The 11,592-nt window shown below is 44.3% G+C and overlaps 1 protein-coding gene across 1 annotated transcript; it reads right to left on the bottom strand.

The window, feature by feature from the left end:
* Nucleotides 1–10,201: 10,201 nt before the first annotated feature.
* LOC147651984 (uncharacterized) lies at nt 10,202–11,385 on the bottom strand. The gene is made up of 2 exons (XM_086900654.1): nt 10,850–11,385; nt 10,202–10,754 (listed from the first exon to the last, which is right to left on the bottom strand). Exons 1-2 carry the CDS (start codon nt 11,215–11,217, stop codon nt 10,688–10,690), a joined length of 435 nt encoding a protein of 144 aa, XP_086756780.1. The 5' UTR covers nt 11,218–11,385; the 3' UTR covers nt 10,202–10,687.
* Between the last annotated feature and the right edge of the window lie 207 nt (nt 11,386–11,592).

Raw genomic sequence — 11,592 nt, 5'->3', positions numbered from 1 at the left:
CATTGCTCTTGCCCTTCGTCTTTCCTAGAGAGTATTTCGGGTGATTTGATGCCTCTTTAGCTCTTGCCTGCAGGCCCTTTGCTGTCACCAACCCTAAGTTTGTAGAAATAGCATAGTGCTGAAAATAGTTAAAGCTTTGTGAGAGCAAAAAGGCTTCCCTGTATTTCAGTATGGCATAAAGGAAACTGTTCTGTGTAATGGCAAGGACTTCAGAATTGGGTGCAAAACCAAAAGTTGCTTTACCAGGAGAAACCCTGCAGAAATCTGCAGGATGAGTTTCTGACAGAAGAACATGCAGGCTTTATATTATTTTGACAGTGAGAACTGAAGGCTGTGCAACAGGGAGCCATTTTTCATCAGTAAGAGTAAGCTTAATTTAAAATTGTATTAATAAATGTCATAGTTTCAGTCTTAAAGACTGCCTGTCAAAATGCATAGCAAAGTTAATTATAAGGAAATAACTGCACTACAAATTACAGTTTCTGTTATTAAATCTCTCAATCATTTTGGATTGCATACAGGTGAGTGAGAACCAACTAGTTGATTAGAAAAAATAGTTTACAAAGAAAAATACATCAAAGACTGGCTTTGAGGACTTTCAAGTAGAGAGAAGGTAAAATGCCATAGAAGAACACATAGTCAGTGACAGTGTGTATATATTGTGCTGGAAGGCTGTCATTGGTTTTGTCTGAAATTCTTTCTTTCTGTCCCATTTTTCCTTCAATCATGTGCAAGAATGATTTTTTCATTGTCATGACAGTAAGAGTGAGCCTCATTGCACTAATACCATTGTCTGAGCTATAAATACACAACAAACCATAGCAGGAGTCAGTATGAAACTGAGCTTTAAGCAACATTTATGGGTTTATTGGTAATTTCTGGAGCAATATTATTGAAGTATCTATAACAGTAGGACTTCTGCAGTAAATGTCATAAAATATTGAGGGAGGCGGAAGCACATTGTCCTGACCACTGAGATGTGATCCACCTGTCTTGTGGTAAAACTCAGAGGATCTCTGGACCTTCAGACACTGTGTAATGGGGTAGTATTAAATTGCTTCTGGTAATAAAGGATAAAGATCTCTCTGTGGGTTGACCAAAGGTTTTGAAAATTATAATCCAGGGTTTCCATCTGCAAACTGTGTAGAGCTTAAGTGTGGTTGAAGACAATAGGAGCAAGGATTTTAAATGCTTGTTGCTTTTTTGAAACCTTGACCCTAGAATTGCTTGGGTTTTTTTTAATTCTCTCAGCCTTAAAAGGCTTTTGTTCTTATTTCAGAAACATAACACGTCTTTAATTGTAAAATTCTTTGTAGATTATGTTCTTTACTGACTTAGAAAAATAACATCACAACAACACTGAGGGGATCTAAAAGCCTGGGTCTGCAGTGGCACATGTAGGATGGTGTTGTGCCGTTATTTTTCTAAATCACTTTGAGATGATCTGCTATGTCTAAACTGAAAGGATCATGAAGGGAAACAAGGATGGTAAAATGTCATTTGTGACAGGAATGATGTCTGATGTTTCCTAATTTATCATAGTGAACTGTAAAAGAAAAAGAATAAATAGTAAAATATTTGCGATAAAAAATAGTAGTAGTGTTAATACTACTGTTAATAAAAAAAAAAATAGTAGTGTTAAACTCTGAGTTCGAGAAGGCATTTAAATTCAAATTACAGAGCATAAAAAGTGTTCATTGACATTTGCCAATAAAGTAATTGTATTACTGAGTTCTCATACTGTATTTCTGAGCCAGACATAGGCTATGCAAAGCTTTGGGAGACAACAGCCTTCAAGCTGATTTCAGAAGCCTTTAGCATTCCAAAGAATCAGGCCTTGCTGCTCCAACTTTTCCACAAAACCTTTGTTTAATTGGCAGCCTCCTGCAAGAGAACAATGCTGGCAGGAAGAAAATGATGGCATGCCCCAGAGTCATTGAGCAGAACTACCTGGTAGTTTCTGGAGACACTACTGACACAATTCTTCGGTTTCCCTGCTGGCTCCCAGGCTCCAAACAGGACCTGATTAGTACTGCCAAATGCTTTCTGCTGCTGCTCCACAGGTCTGCCAAAGGCAGCAGAAACACAAGCCATTTTGTTGGTATAGGCTGGGTGTTGGGAAGGTAGAATTAGAAAGAAATTATAAATATGATTTTGTAGCCAGAAAGGCTAAGGAAGAAATACAAATGATAGCACGGTTTGAATAATTCAAAGAAACCAACCGGGCTGGTATGCCAGAACACATTCTTTCCTGCAATAAAACCAAGCTGAGACCCCTCATCCCAGCCTTATAAGGAAAGGTCTGAAGGACCCTGAGATAACTAAAAATATGCAAAAATAGTGATTTCTATAGGTTGTACACAAATGTTACTATATTAGTATACTTAGAAAGATTGGTTAGTTAAGGAATAGAATATTCAAAGGTATAGGTTATATAAGTAGTGGTATAGAAGAGCTCGGTCTCTTTTTTTGCTCTCTTGCCCTCTCTCGCTCTCTTGCTTGCTCTTTTTTTTTTCGTCTCTCTTGCTCTTGCCCTCTTTTTCTCTCTCTCTTTTTCTCTCTCTCTCTTGCCTGCTCTCTTGCCCTCTCTCTCTCTCTCTCTCTCTCGCTCTCTCTTGCTCTCTCTCTCTCGCTCTCTCTCTCTCTACCCCACGCCCTGAAATAAACTTCTAACACTTAACTCGATTATAGAGGTCTTTGCCGTGTCTCTGACCGTCCCCAGAAAGCGTCTCCTACAGATTGGCGAGCCAGGCAGGAGCAGATCGTTTTCTTCAGCTGTAAGAGACCCTCATGGACGGTAACTAACACTTATCTGTCGTGCCTGCTTTCCCAGTACCGTGAGCAAGGACCACGCTGCTTAGCAGCGAGTTGGGCCGAAGCTCTTTAAAGTTGCAAGGGGAGTTCCTGAGTCCAGAGACGCTGAGGATCGGTGTCTTTTGGAGCTCTGGGAGACTCAGCCCGGGAGTGGAGCACAGCGAGGTGCCTGGCACCGCTTGGTGCTGTGCTGGAAAGGGGTTCTGAGCTCGCTGCAGTGTTGCAAAGCAACAGCTAGAAGCGGAGCTTGGTGAAGGAACCCGAAAAGCAGCGTCTGGAGCCGCAGCAGGGGAGCCTGGCCAGCCCCCACGAGAAGCTGGGATTGGATACGCTGTTTTCTCCGGTACTGAGGTTAGTGCGCACAAGTTTTAATCATGGGACAATCTTACTCTATTCACGACAGAGACCTCTATAAGCGACTAAAACATTTATTACGCTCTGAGTCCAATAATTTACCGAAACAAGAGCTAAAAGATCTTTTAGAATGGACTCTACTTAACTTCCCCAACGCTGACCGTTCAGCTGTATTTACTAGAGATTTTTGGGACACGGTCGGTATTAAACTCTTTAATAATATCTCACACCGCGATATGACTGCCGCGCAGCTAGTCCCAGCGTAGTACGAGAGCTAGTAGAGCTCTCGTAGAACTCTTTCATAATAAGCAACAACCATCAGTGGCTGTCGCGTCGGATCCGGTCCCTACTACGCGTTTGTCCCTGGCCACGGAGACCCGAAACGTGGCCAGGCCCGTTCTGGCCCCCCGAAACTCAGTGACTCCAGCATCCGCAGTTTCGCGCGTCCCTTCCCCATCCCCCCCAGCCCCCGTGATTTCGCAATCTGTTCCGGTGACCCCATCCCCCTCGGCAGACCCTGCGGCCCCCGCCCCTGCTCCCCCTCCCCCTCCCGATACTGTTCCCACCCCCAGTGTGGCAAGCGGCGAGCTCCCCGCTCCCTCAAGAAACCCCGTCTCCGCTGTCACAACCCCCGCGCTGCCCACCCCCGGCTCTGCCCTCGCGGTGCACCCCGCCCCTCCCGCTCCCGTCACCGGTGCGACCCCGCCCCTTGACTCCGCCCTTGCGCCTCCGCCCAGCGATGTCATCGTGGCTCCTCCCCCCGTCGGTGCTGTCGCCTCAACTCCACCACCCCTCCTCCCCACCGGAGAATCTCCCGCTCCTCCCCCGCTGCACCCTGCGGCCGTCATCGCGGCTACCACTTATATTCTATCTGCGCTACAAAACCACACTGCAGCCTCTTCCTTAACTCTTCCACTACCTCCTGTCACCGCGGAGTCAGCCCCGCCGTCAGCAGCGGGTCACACCCCGGCCCCTGAGACGACACAGACCACTGCTGCCTCGAACATCTCGTTGTTTCATTTTTCTCCGCCTCCCGTTTTGCCGCGGCCCGCAGACGTTCCAGCCTCCGCTGCCCGGTCCACCCCGGCCCCCTCAGCTCCTTCTGCTGTTTCTCTCTGGCCACGCGGTCCCGAGCCGCAGCAGGTCCCGGTTCTGTCTGCCACGAGGGCCGCCACCACCGACCCTGGACCGGAACTTACACAAACGCAGTGTCAGCCACAGGTTTCCACACGGTCACAAAACACCGCGCTACTCCCGCCAGCGTCTGGTCCTGTGTATTCCCCCGATCCTCTACCAGACCCGGCTGTAATATCACCAAGAACTGCCGCTTCGCTGTCAGATGCCCCTGCGTATTATAACTGCGAACAACCGAAACCTGCTTCCCTGCCCCCAGCCGTGCCGCAGCTCCCAGAGGCTTATCCGCAAGTGCAGCATCCCGTTCTGCCCCCTGACCGTCCCCTATCGCAGCTACTGTCAGCCGACACTACAACTACAAGGCCGCCGCTACACCTGGCTACACAAAAGGTACAAAAGGAAAGGGGAATTTCTAACACAGTATCTGCATTAATAAATACAGGAGAGACAGTGAACTATTCTATGCATGCAACAGCTAATCCCCTGACTTTACCACTTCAAAGTGAGATTGTAAAATCCGAAGCTCCACTACACATAAATTCCCAAGAATGTTATGATGATAGCCAACTTACAAACTGGCTGGAAGTCAAAAGACAAATTTGCAAAGAAGAAAACATAAACCCCCTAGCAATGCCGGTGTTATTTAGCCAGCAGGCAGGCGGTCCAAGAACATGGACAGCTATTCCACCCCAGGAGATAAAAGAACTGCGAAAAGCGATAAAGGACAGTGGCATTTGCTCTCCATATTTTAAACAACTGCTGAAAAGTACACTAGAAGAGCATACTCTCACGCCCAATGACTGCAAAAATCTTGCTAGCATCACCCTTACAGATTCGCAATTTATGCTATGGGAATTGAAATGGAAGAGACTACTCAGAAATGTATTGGACAATTATAGACGTAGTAATGATCCAGATTTGCATGCTCTCACCCTGTCAAAGCTCACAGGTGAACCTCCAGATGACCGAAATGAAAATCAGATAAACCTGCCTAGGGTAGCATTAGATGACATCAAAAAAATGGCACGGCGAGCCTTCTTACAAATTCAGCCTGCTGGAACTTTTGAAAAAGCTAATAACCTTATTAGCCAAGAAGCCTCTGAGCCATTCACAACATTTGTGGATCGTGTAATTCAAGCTGCTGAACGCCAGTGTGGTGATGATATAGCCCGTCCAATTATGATACGGGACATTATCGAAAATAATGCTAATGCCGAATGTAAGAAGGTGATCAAAGCCCTGGGAAAAGAAAAGCCAACAGTGCCAGAAATGATAGACGCTTGTAACAAAATAGGAAGTCCACAACATGTCGCAGCAATTCAAGCAACTGAATTGGGGAGAACCTTAGGGGAGAAGCTGGAAAAAGCTCTTTTAGCACAAACATCACAAGCTGCAGTAATCGCAGCTCAAGCAGAGGCACGAGATCAAAAGCTCACTGAAATCCTAACTGCGCTACACCTGAATTCACAGAATACCCCTATGGCTGTGATGCCTGCTGCAGCATTCCCTTCGGGACCTTGCTATTTCTGCAAGAAGCCTGGGCATTTTGCAAAAAACTGCCCAGAGGCCAAAAGAGCTAATCCAACATTTGGCCAAGGTCCCGCCTACAAGAAGGGAAGCCATCATCCTTTGCAACGCCAAGAATATAAAACCCTACTGCACATCGAAGTCTGTTGAAACCTCCACACCAGCCAGTGACCCTGCAAAAAAGAGCCAAGAAGCAGACGCCCAAGCCTGATCTACGCAGAATCTTCAAGAAGAAAGTGATCTACCAGAAGCAGCTCAAGAAAAAAAATGGAGTTCTGTCGTTTACCCAAGTGCATGTTGTTTTTATCTTTTTGTTTTAATCTGTATAGTGAAGCCTTACCTGTGAATCAACCAAAAACTAATGTATGGGTTTCTTTAGCCAGGTCTGCAGGTTCTGACACTATATGTTTATCTGACACAAGCCCTGACAAACCTTTCTCGACTTGTCTAGTTGGGGTACCTTTTCCAGAAGGTTTTGATAATGTTACCTTTGAGAGATATTGGCCATATGATGATCACCCTGAAGCTTTAGATCCTACCCAAAAACACCAAACTTATATTGACAATTCTAAAGTTCATGAATCTGAAATCCAAGAACTTGAAATCCTAGGCTCAGTAACTATGGATATCTGTTACAGCTTTCTTCTCATGGAAGGAGAGGGTCCTCATTTAAATGTCACCCCATACCATCCAGTTTATAGTAATGTGACTTTCTGGTGTCATCAAAATAAGCTCATTTCATATGTTCAACCTTATGGAAAACAATTTAGCAAATTACCTATACGTTTTCCAAAAGGAATTTGGCTCATCTGTGGAGACAGAGCTTGGCAAGGCATACCCTCGAATATAGAGGGTGGCCCTTGTGCCCTGGGACAGCTTACAGTAATCGCTCCCAGTGTTAAAGAAGTAGTCAAAAAGAAAAACAGAAAAATTAGATCCCCCACAGGAAATAAATATGAGAATGATTGTGACAGCAACTTTCAGCCTTGGAATTCTGGAGAATCTATTGCTGCGAGTATCTTTTTACCCCAATTAAGTTCCACAATTGCATTGAAACAGTTGAATAAGTTAGGCTGTTGGCTCAGTAAAGAAGTAAATGCCACGTCAGTCATGATAAGTGATCTACTGACAGATGAAGAAGCAATCAGACATGCCACATTACAAAATAGAGCAGCCATTGATTACCTTTTACTGGCTCATGGACATGGCTGTGAGGATTTTCAAGGCTTATGTTGCATGAATTTATCAGATCATTCTGTCTCCATCCATAGACAGCTGCAAAATCTAAGAGACTTAGCAGACCAAATCACAATCAGTGACCCATCTTGGCTAGATGGTTTGTTTGATAATTGGAACTTTGCACCCTGGCTTAAGGAACTTTGTAAAATAAGCTTGATTATTTTGATAGTGATAATTGTAGTTTTAATAGCTATACCTTGTATACTCCAATGCATGCAGAAACTAATGAGTAGAACCGTATCTAATATCTTAGTTATTCATAGACAAAACGGGGGAGATGTTGGGAAGGTAGAATTAGAAAGAAATTATAAATATGATTTTGTAGCCAGAAAGGCTAAGGAAGAAATACAAATGATAGCACGGTTTGAATAATTCAAAGAAACCAACCGGGCTGGTATGCCAGAACACATTCTTTCCTGCAATAAAACCAAGCTGAGACCCCTCATCCCAGCCTTATAAGGAAAGGTCTGAAGGACCCTGAGATAACTAAAAATATGCAAAAATAGTGATTTCTATAGGTTGTACACAAATGTTACTATATTAGTATACTTAGAAAGATTGGTTAGTTAAGGAATAGAATATTCAAAGGTATAGGTTATATAAGTAGTGGTATAGAAGAGCTCGGTCTCTTTTTTTGCTCTCTTGCCCTCTCTCGCTCTCTTGCTTGCTCTTTTTTTTTTCGTCTCTCTTGCTCTTGCCCTCTTTTTCTCTCTCTCTTTTTCTCTCTCTCTCTTGCCTGCTCTCTTGCCCTCTCTCTCTCTCTCTCTCTCTCTCGCTCTCTCTTGCTCTCTCTCTCTCGCTCTCTCTCTCTCTACCCCACGCCCTGAAATAAACTTCTAACACTTAACTCGATTATAGAGGTCTTTGCCGTGTCTCTGACCGTCCCCAGAAAGCGTCTCCTACAGCTGGGTGCTTGCCTTCCTGAGAGATCCTGTGTTTTGGGGAGATACTAAGATCTCCCCAAAGATCTAAGAACAGCATGAGCTTAGAGAACCCTTGGGATTTGTGCTGCAGAACTTGGTGTGCTACCTTTCCCCTGTGCTGGTGGTGAGCAGGGCAGTGGATTCCCTGTGGCTTGTGTTTGGAAACAAAGATTTAGAGATAAGGAAAACAACTTCATTTAGTTTAATGTTTTCAGGTAAAACAGGTGCTTGCTATTTCTTTGGTGTAATGGGATAACTGAGTCTCCTTAGTGCAGCTGGAAAGATACTGCTTGACTGTTAAGAGTGTTAGAGTTTTGGATAAAGCAGTGCTGGATAGGAGGCATTCTGAAGCATGCAGTCAGATAGGGGGTATTACAGAAATTTATGAAAGACTAAACATTTGTTCCCAGAAAATGGGTCAGAGCAAAACTACAGCAGTGAATATACACAAGTGTTAATTCTCTCAGGAGGAATTTTGCCTCGTTCCTAATCTTTGGTTTATAAAAAGGTATTTGAAACTTCCCTCACACTGGTGAAAAATTGCATTGACCCCAAAATAGTTATTCATTTGTGTAGATTTATTCATGTGGTTGAGTCATTGCAGCCAGGGGATCTTAACAAGTTCTGGTTGCATTGAAATTTATAATGAACTTCAAAAGAATTATAGTGACTATTGATTTTCAGCCATTACATTTACAGAAAACTGTAACTATGGGAATCACTATGCTCGCAAATTGGCAGGCAGAAATGTTTGCTCAAAAAGTAAAAGGCAAATAAAAGGGGTGGTGATGGCCTGTAGTTTCCTAAGGTAAAACATAAAGGAGTCCCAGGAGATGTAATTACTAGGCAAGCACTCAGTTCTGTCTTGTGATCTTCCTGATTTTCACTACTGTTCCATTGAGTGGGATCAGTAGGGGAAGAGGTACACTGTGGCTCTCTGTTAACAGGGGAATTTAAGGCAGGACTTACTCAGGTCCCTTTGTAGTAATAGTATAAATGTAATAAGCCATGCCTTATGTTATATACTCAATTTGTTACACACATTAATAGTCAGCTTCCATGTGCTTCTAGAGATGGAAGATAACAAAGTGATATTTAAAGTCTCAGATAGCATTTGCCAATTCACAGTGGTGAATTGCTGCTCTTTGATTTGCTCCCCTCAATTTTCATAGACCAAACAAATATTTTTGCTTGGCTTCTGAAAAATCTCCTATCTAATTCTATATGGCAGCAACATCGGGGAGAAGTTCTGCTCACAATGATATTTTTAATTGCCAGTAATAGAGTATAGGCATACTGCCAAATGTGTATTGAAGGTTGCTGGCATGGGATTTAACCATTTCAAATAATTAGGGCAAAGAAGTTCACTCAAAAACTTTCTTGTATATTTTTAGGCTGATATTACCAGTAATATACGCCTTAGAGGAAAAAATCTTAAGGGTGAGAAATCTATTTTCAAAGATGCAGCAATTTTGTTACATAATTAAAATTTCTTAAGACAAAAAGTACTTCACGAGAAACAAAACCAACAAACAAAAAAACTGACAGAAAAATACCCTCAAACCCACGTACAGAGACAGAGATAATATACTCCTGGAATATATCAAGTTTTTTACAACCAGCTTCTTCATGTTGATTAGAGCTCAAGGTATCATGAATGGAGTAAAAGCTGTGTTTTGACTCAGTCCAGTAGTCCATACTCCAGTACTGGAAAAGTGATTGGGTAATTTAGACAAGGGGGAAGGCTTAGTTTCCTGAATGTTCTTGTGTGCTGGCCCTGCTGTGTGCAAGGAATGAGGTAAAAATCTGAAGCAGAATGTTTGATTCAGTTTAACTCTAGTGCCGAGTCTCCAGATTGCATTGTTATGCCCCAAGTCTTGTTGACAAAAAGGAAACACACGTAGATACAATAAATTATTGCTAGCGTAATAGAAACCTTCACCGTCTAATCAAAGAATCATTATTAGTCCCCATCCATTTACTGCAGGAAAAAGAGAGGAAATCAATGCTGCATACAGAACTACATCCCACTAATAAATAACACAGGTAAAACGGCTACAAACACACAGCACTAACTAGTTTCAATCCCTTTTCCCAGTGTTTTTCTCACCATTCCTTGCTCCTCTGGATGTTAAAATAAACAGTTTCAGTCAGGTATTTGAGGGTAAGGATGATGTAGCCCTTTGCCCTGGAGTATATTAGGTTGATGGTTTTTTTTTTTCTCTTTTTGCTTTGTTGTCCCTTTTAATTTATGTGGTAAACTACATCTGGGTGCAAAGTAAGTGTTTTTAAAGCAGCTGGTAACTTTTCTAACTACTAGATTTGCTACCTCCTGTTCAAGCAAACATGTTTTATTTTCTCCCTGAGAAATGACAGACTGTGTGTGTCATATTGGGATCTTATTCCATGACAGTCTTGCCTGGAATAGGTTCCCTTTCTGCATCGGGGCAAACTTCTGTGATAAGCAGATCAGAAGTTTCCAGAAGCAGAGAGATTCGTGTGCTGTAACTTTCCTAGATACCTATTCAAGAAAACATAGGAAGAAAGCTTACCATGAGACTGTATTTTAGTTTTTCTACCGACGACCCCTTTTCTTGTGGAACACTCAGTTTTGTTGATGGAAGGAGTATCAGCAGAGTTGTGGGCTTCTCGTGGTGACTGAAGGGTCCCTGTGGATCCTGAAGCGCCGGCTGGGCTCAGGTGTCTGTCTGTCTGTCTGCTGCCGTTAGAATGGGAAGCTCCTGCCACTCTAAGAGAAGAAGTCTGTCAGGGAAGGCAAGAGACGACATGTTTTAATTATTCGAATGGCATCAGCAGAGGAAAGACCCGAAGAAGTGCTGTGAAACAGCAAACATTACCTCGGGGCTGACTCCATAACGCGCTCCTTACTGTGAGGTGAGGCTGTCTCCGGTTCTGCGCATGCGCGCTGCCGCACTGCGGCCGCTCGGGCGCGTGGCACGCGCTTCCCGCCGCCGTGAGAGCGCGAGCGCCGAGCTTCTGGAAGGTTCCGGGGGCGGCGTGAGGGGAGGCGTGGGCCGGGCTGTCCCACCGGGGAGCGCCTCTGGGTGCCCTGCTCTCTGGCCACAGAGAGGGCTTTACTGCTGCTCTTTGATCGTTTGTGGGCTCGGGTACTTCCAGCCATAGTGTCGGCTTGCCTCAAGTGCTGAAGCGGCCTCTCCTGGAATGGGGAGCACGGTGCGGTCCGGACAGCGCTGTGGGAAGGCATCGCGACATGGCCGAAGCAGAGGAAGGAAGAGCGGCACCATCGCGTGCTGAGGCGGCGAGGAGAGCAGTGTTATAAGTATTTATAGTATTATGATTGTAATTGTTAGTCTTTTAGTATGTTCTTGTTCTCCCCTATTAAGTGTATTGGTTTTGACCCCAGTTGTCAATTATGTAAACCCCTCCCCTTATTCCCGAACCTTCCCTGCCCGTCACCCCGGCCTGCCCTAATCCCCCTATCCATCATTGTAAACCCGACCCTTTCTTCCAGAACCTTCCATGCTCCTCACCCCTACTTCGGTTCGCGATTGGTTCCCTAGTTGCCGTCCCGCCCATGACATGTCCCTGTTGGTCACCAGTAGTGTAACCGCCTCCCCTC

Source organism: Cyanistes caeruleus, chromosome 8 (genome assembly GCF_971803275.1).
Source record: "Cyanistes caeruleus chromosome 8, bCyaCae1.hap1.1, whole genome shotgun sequence".
NCBI classification, from domain to species: domain Eukaryota; kingdom Metazoa; phylum Chordata; class Aves; order Passeriformes; family Paridae; genus Cyanistes; species Cyanistes caeruleus.
This window is presented reverse-complemented; position numbering and strand designations above follow the sequence as displayed.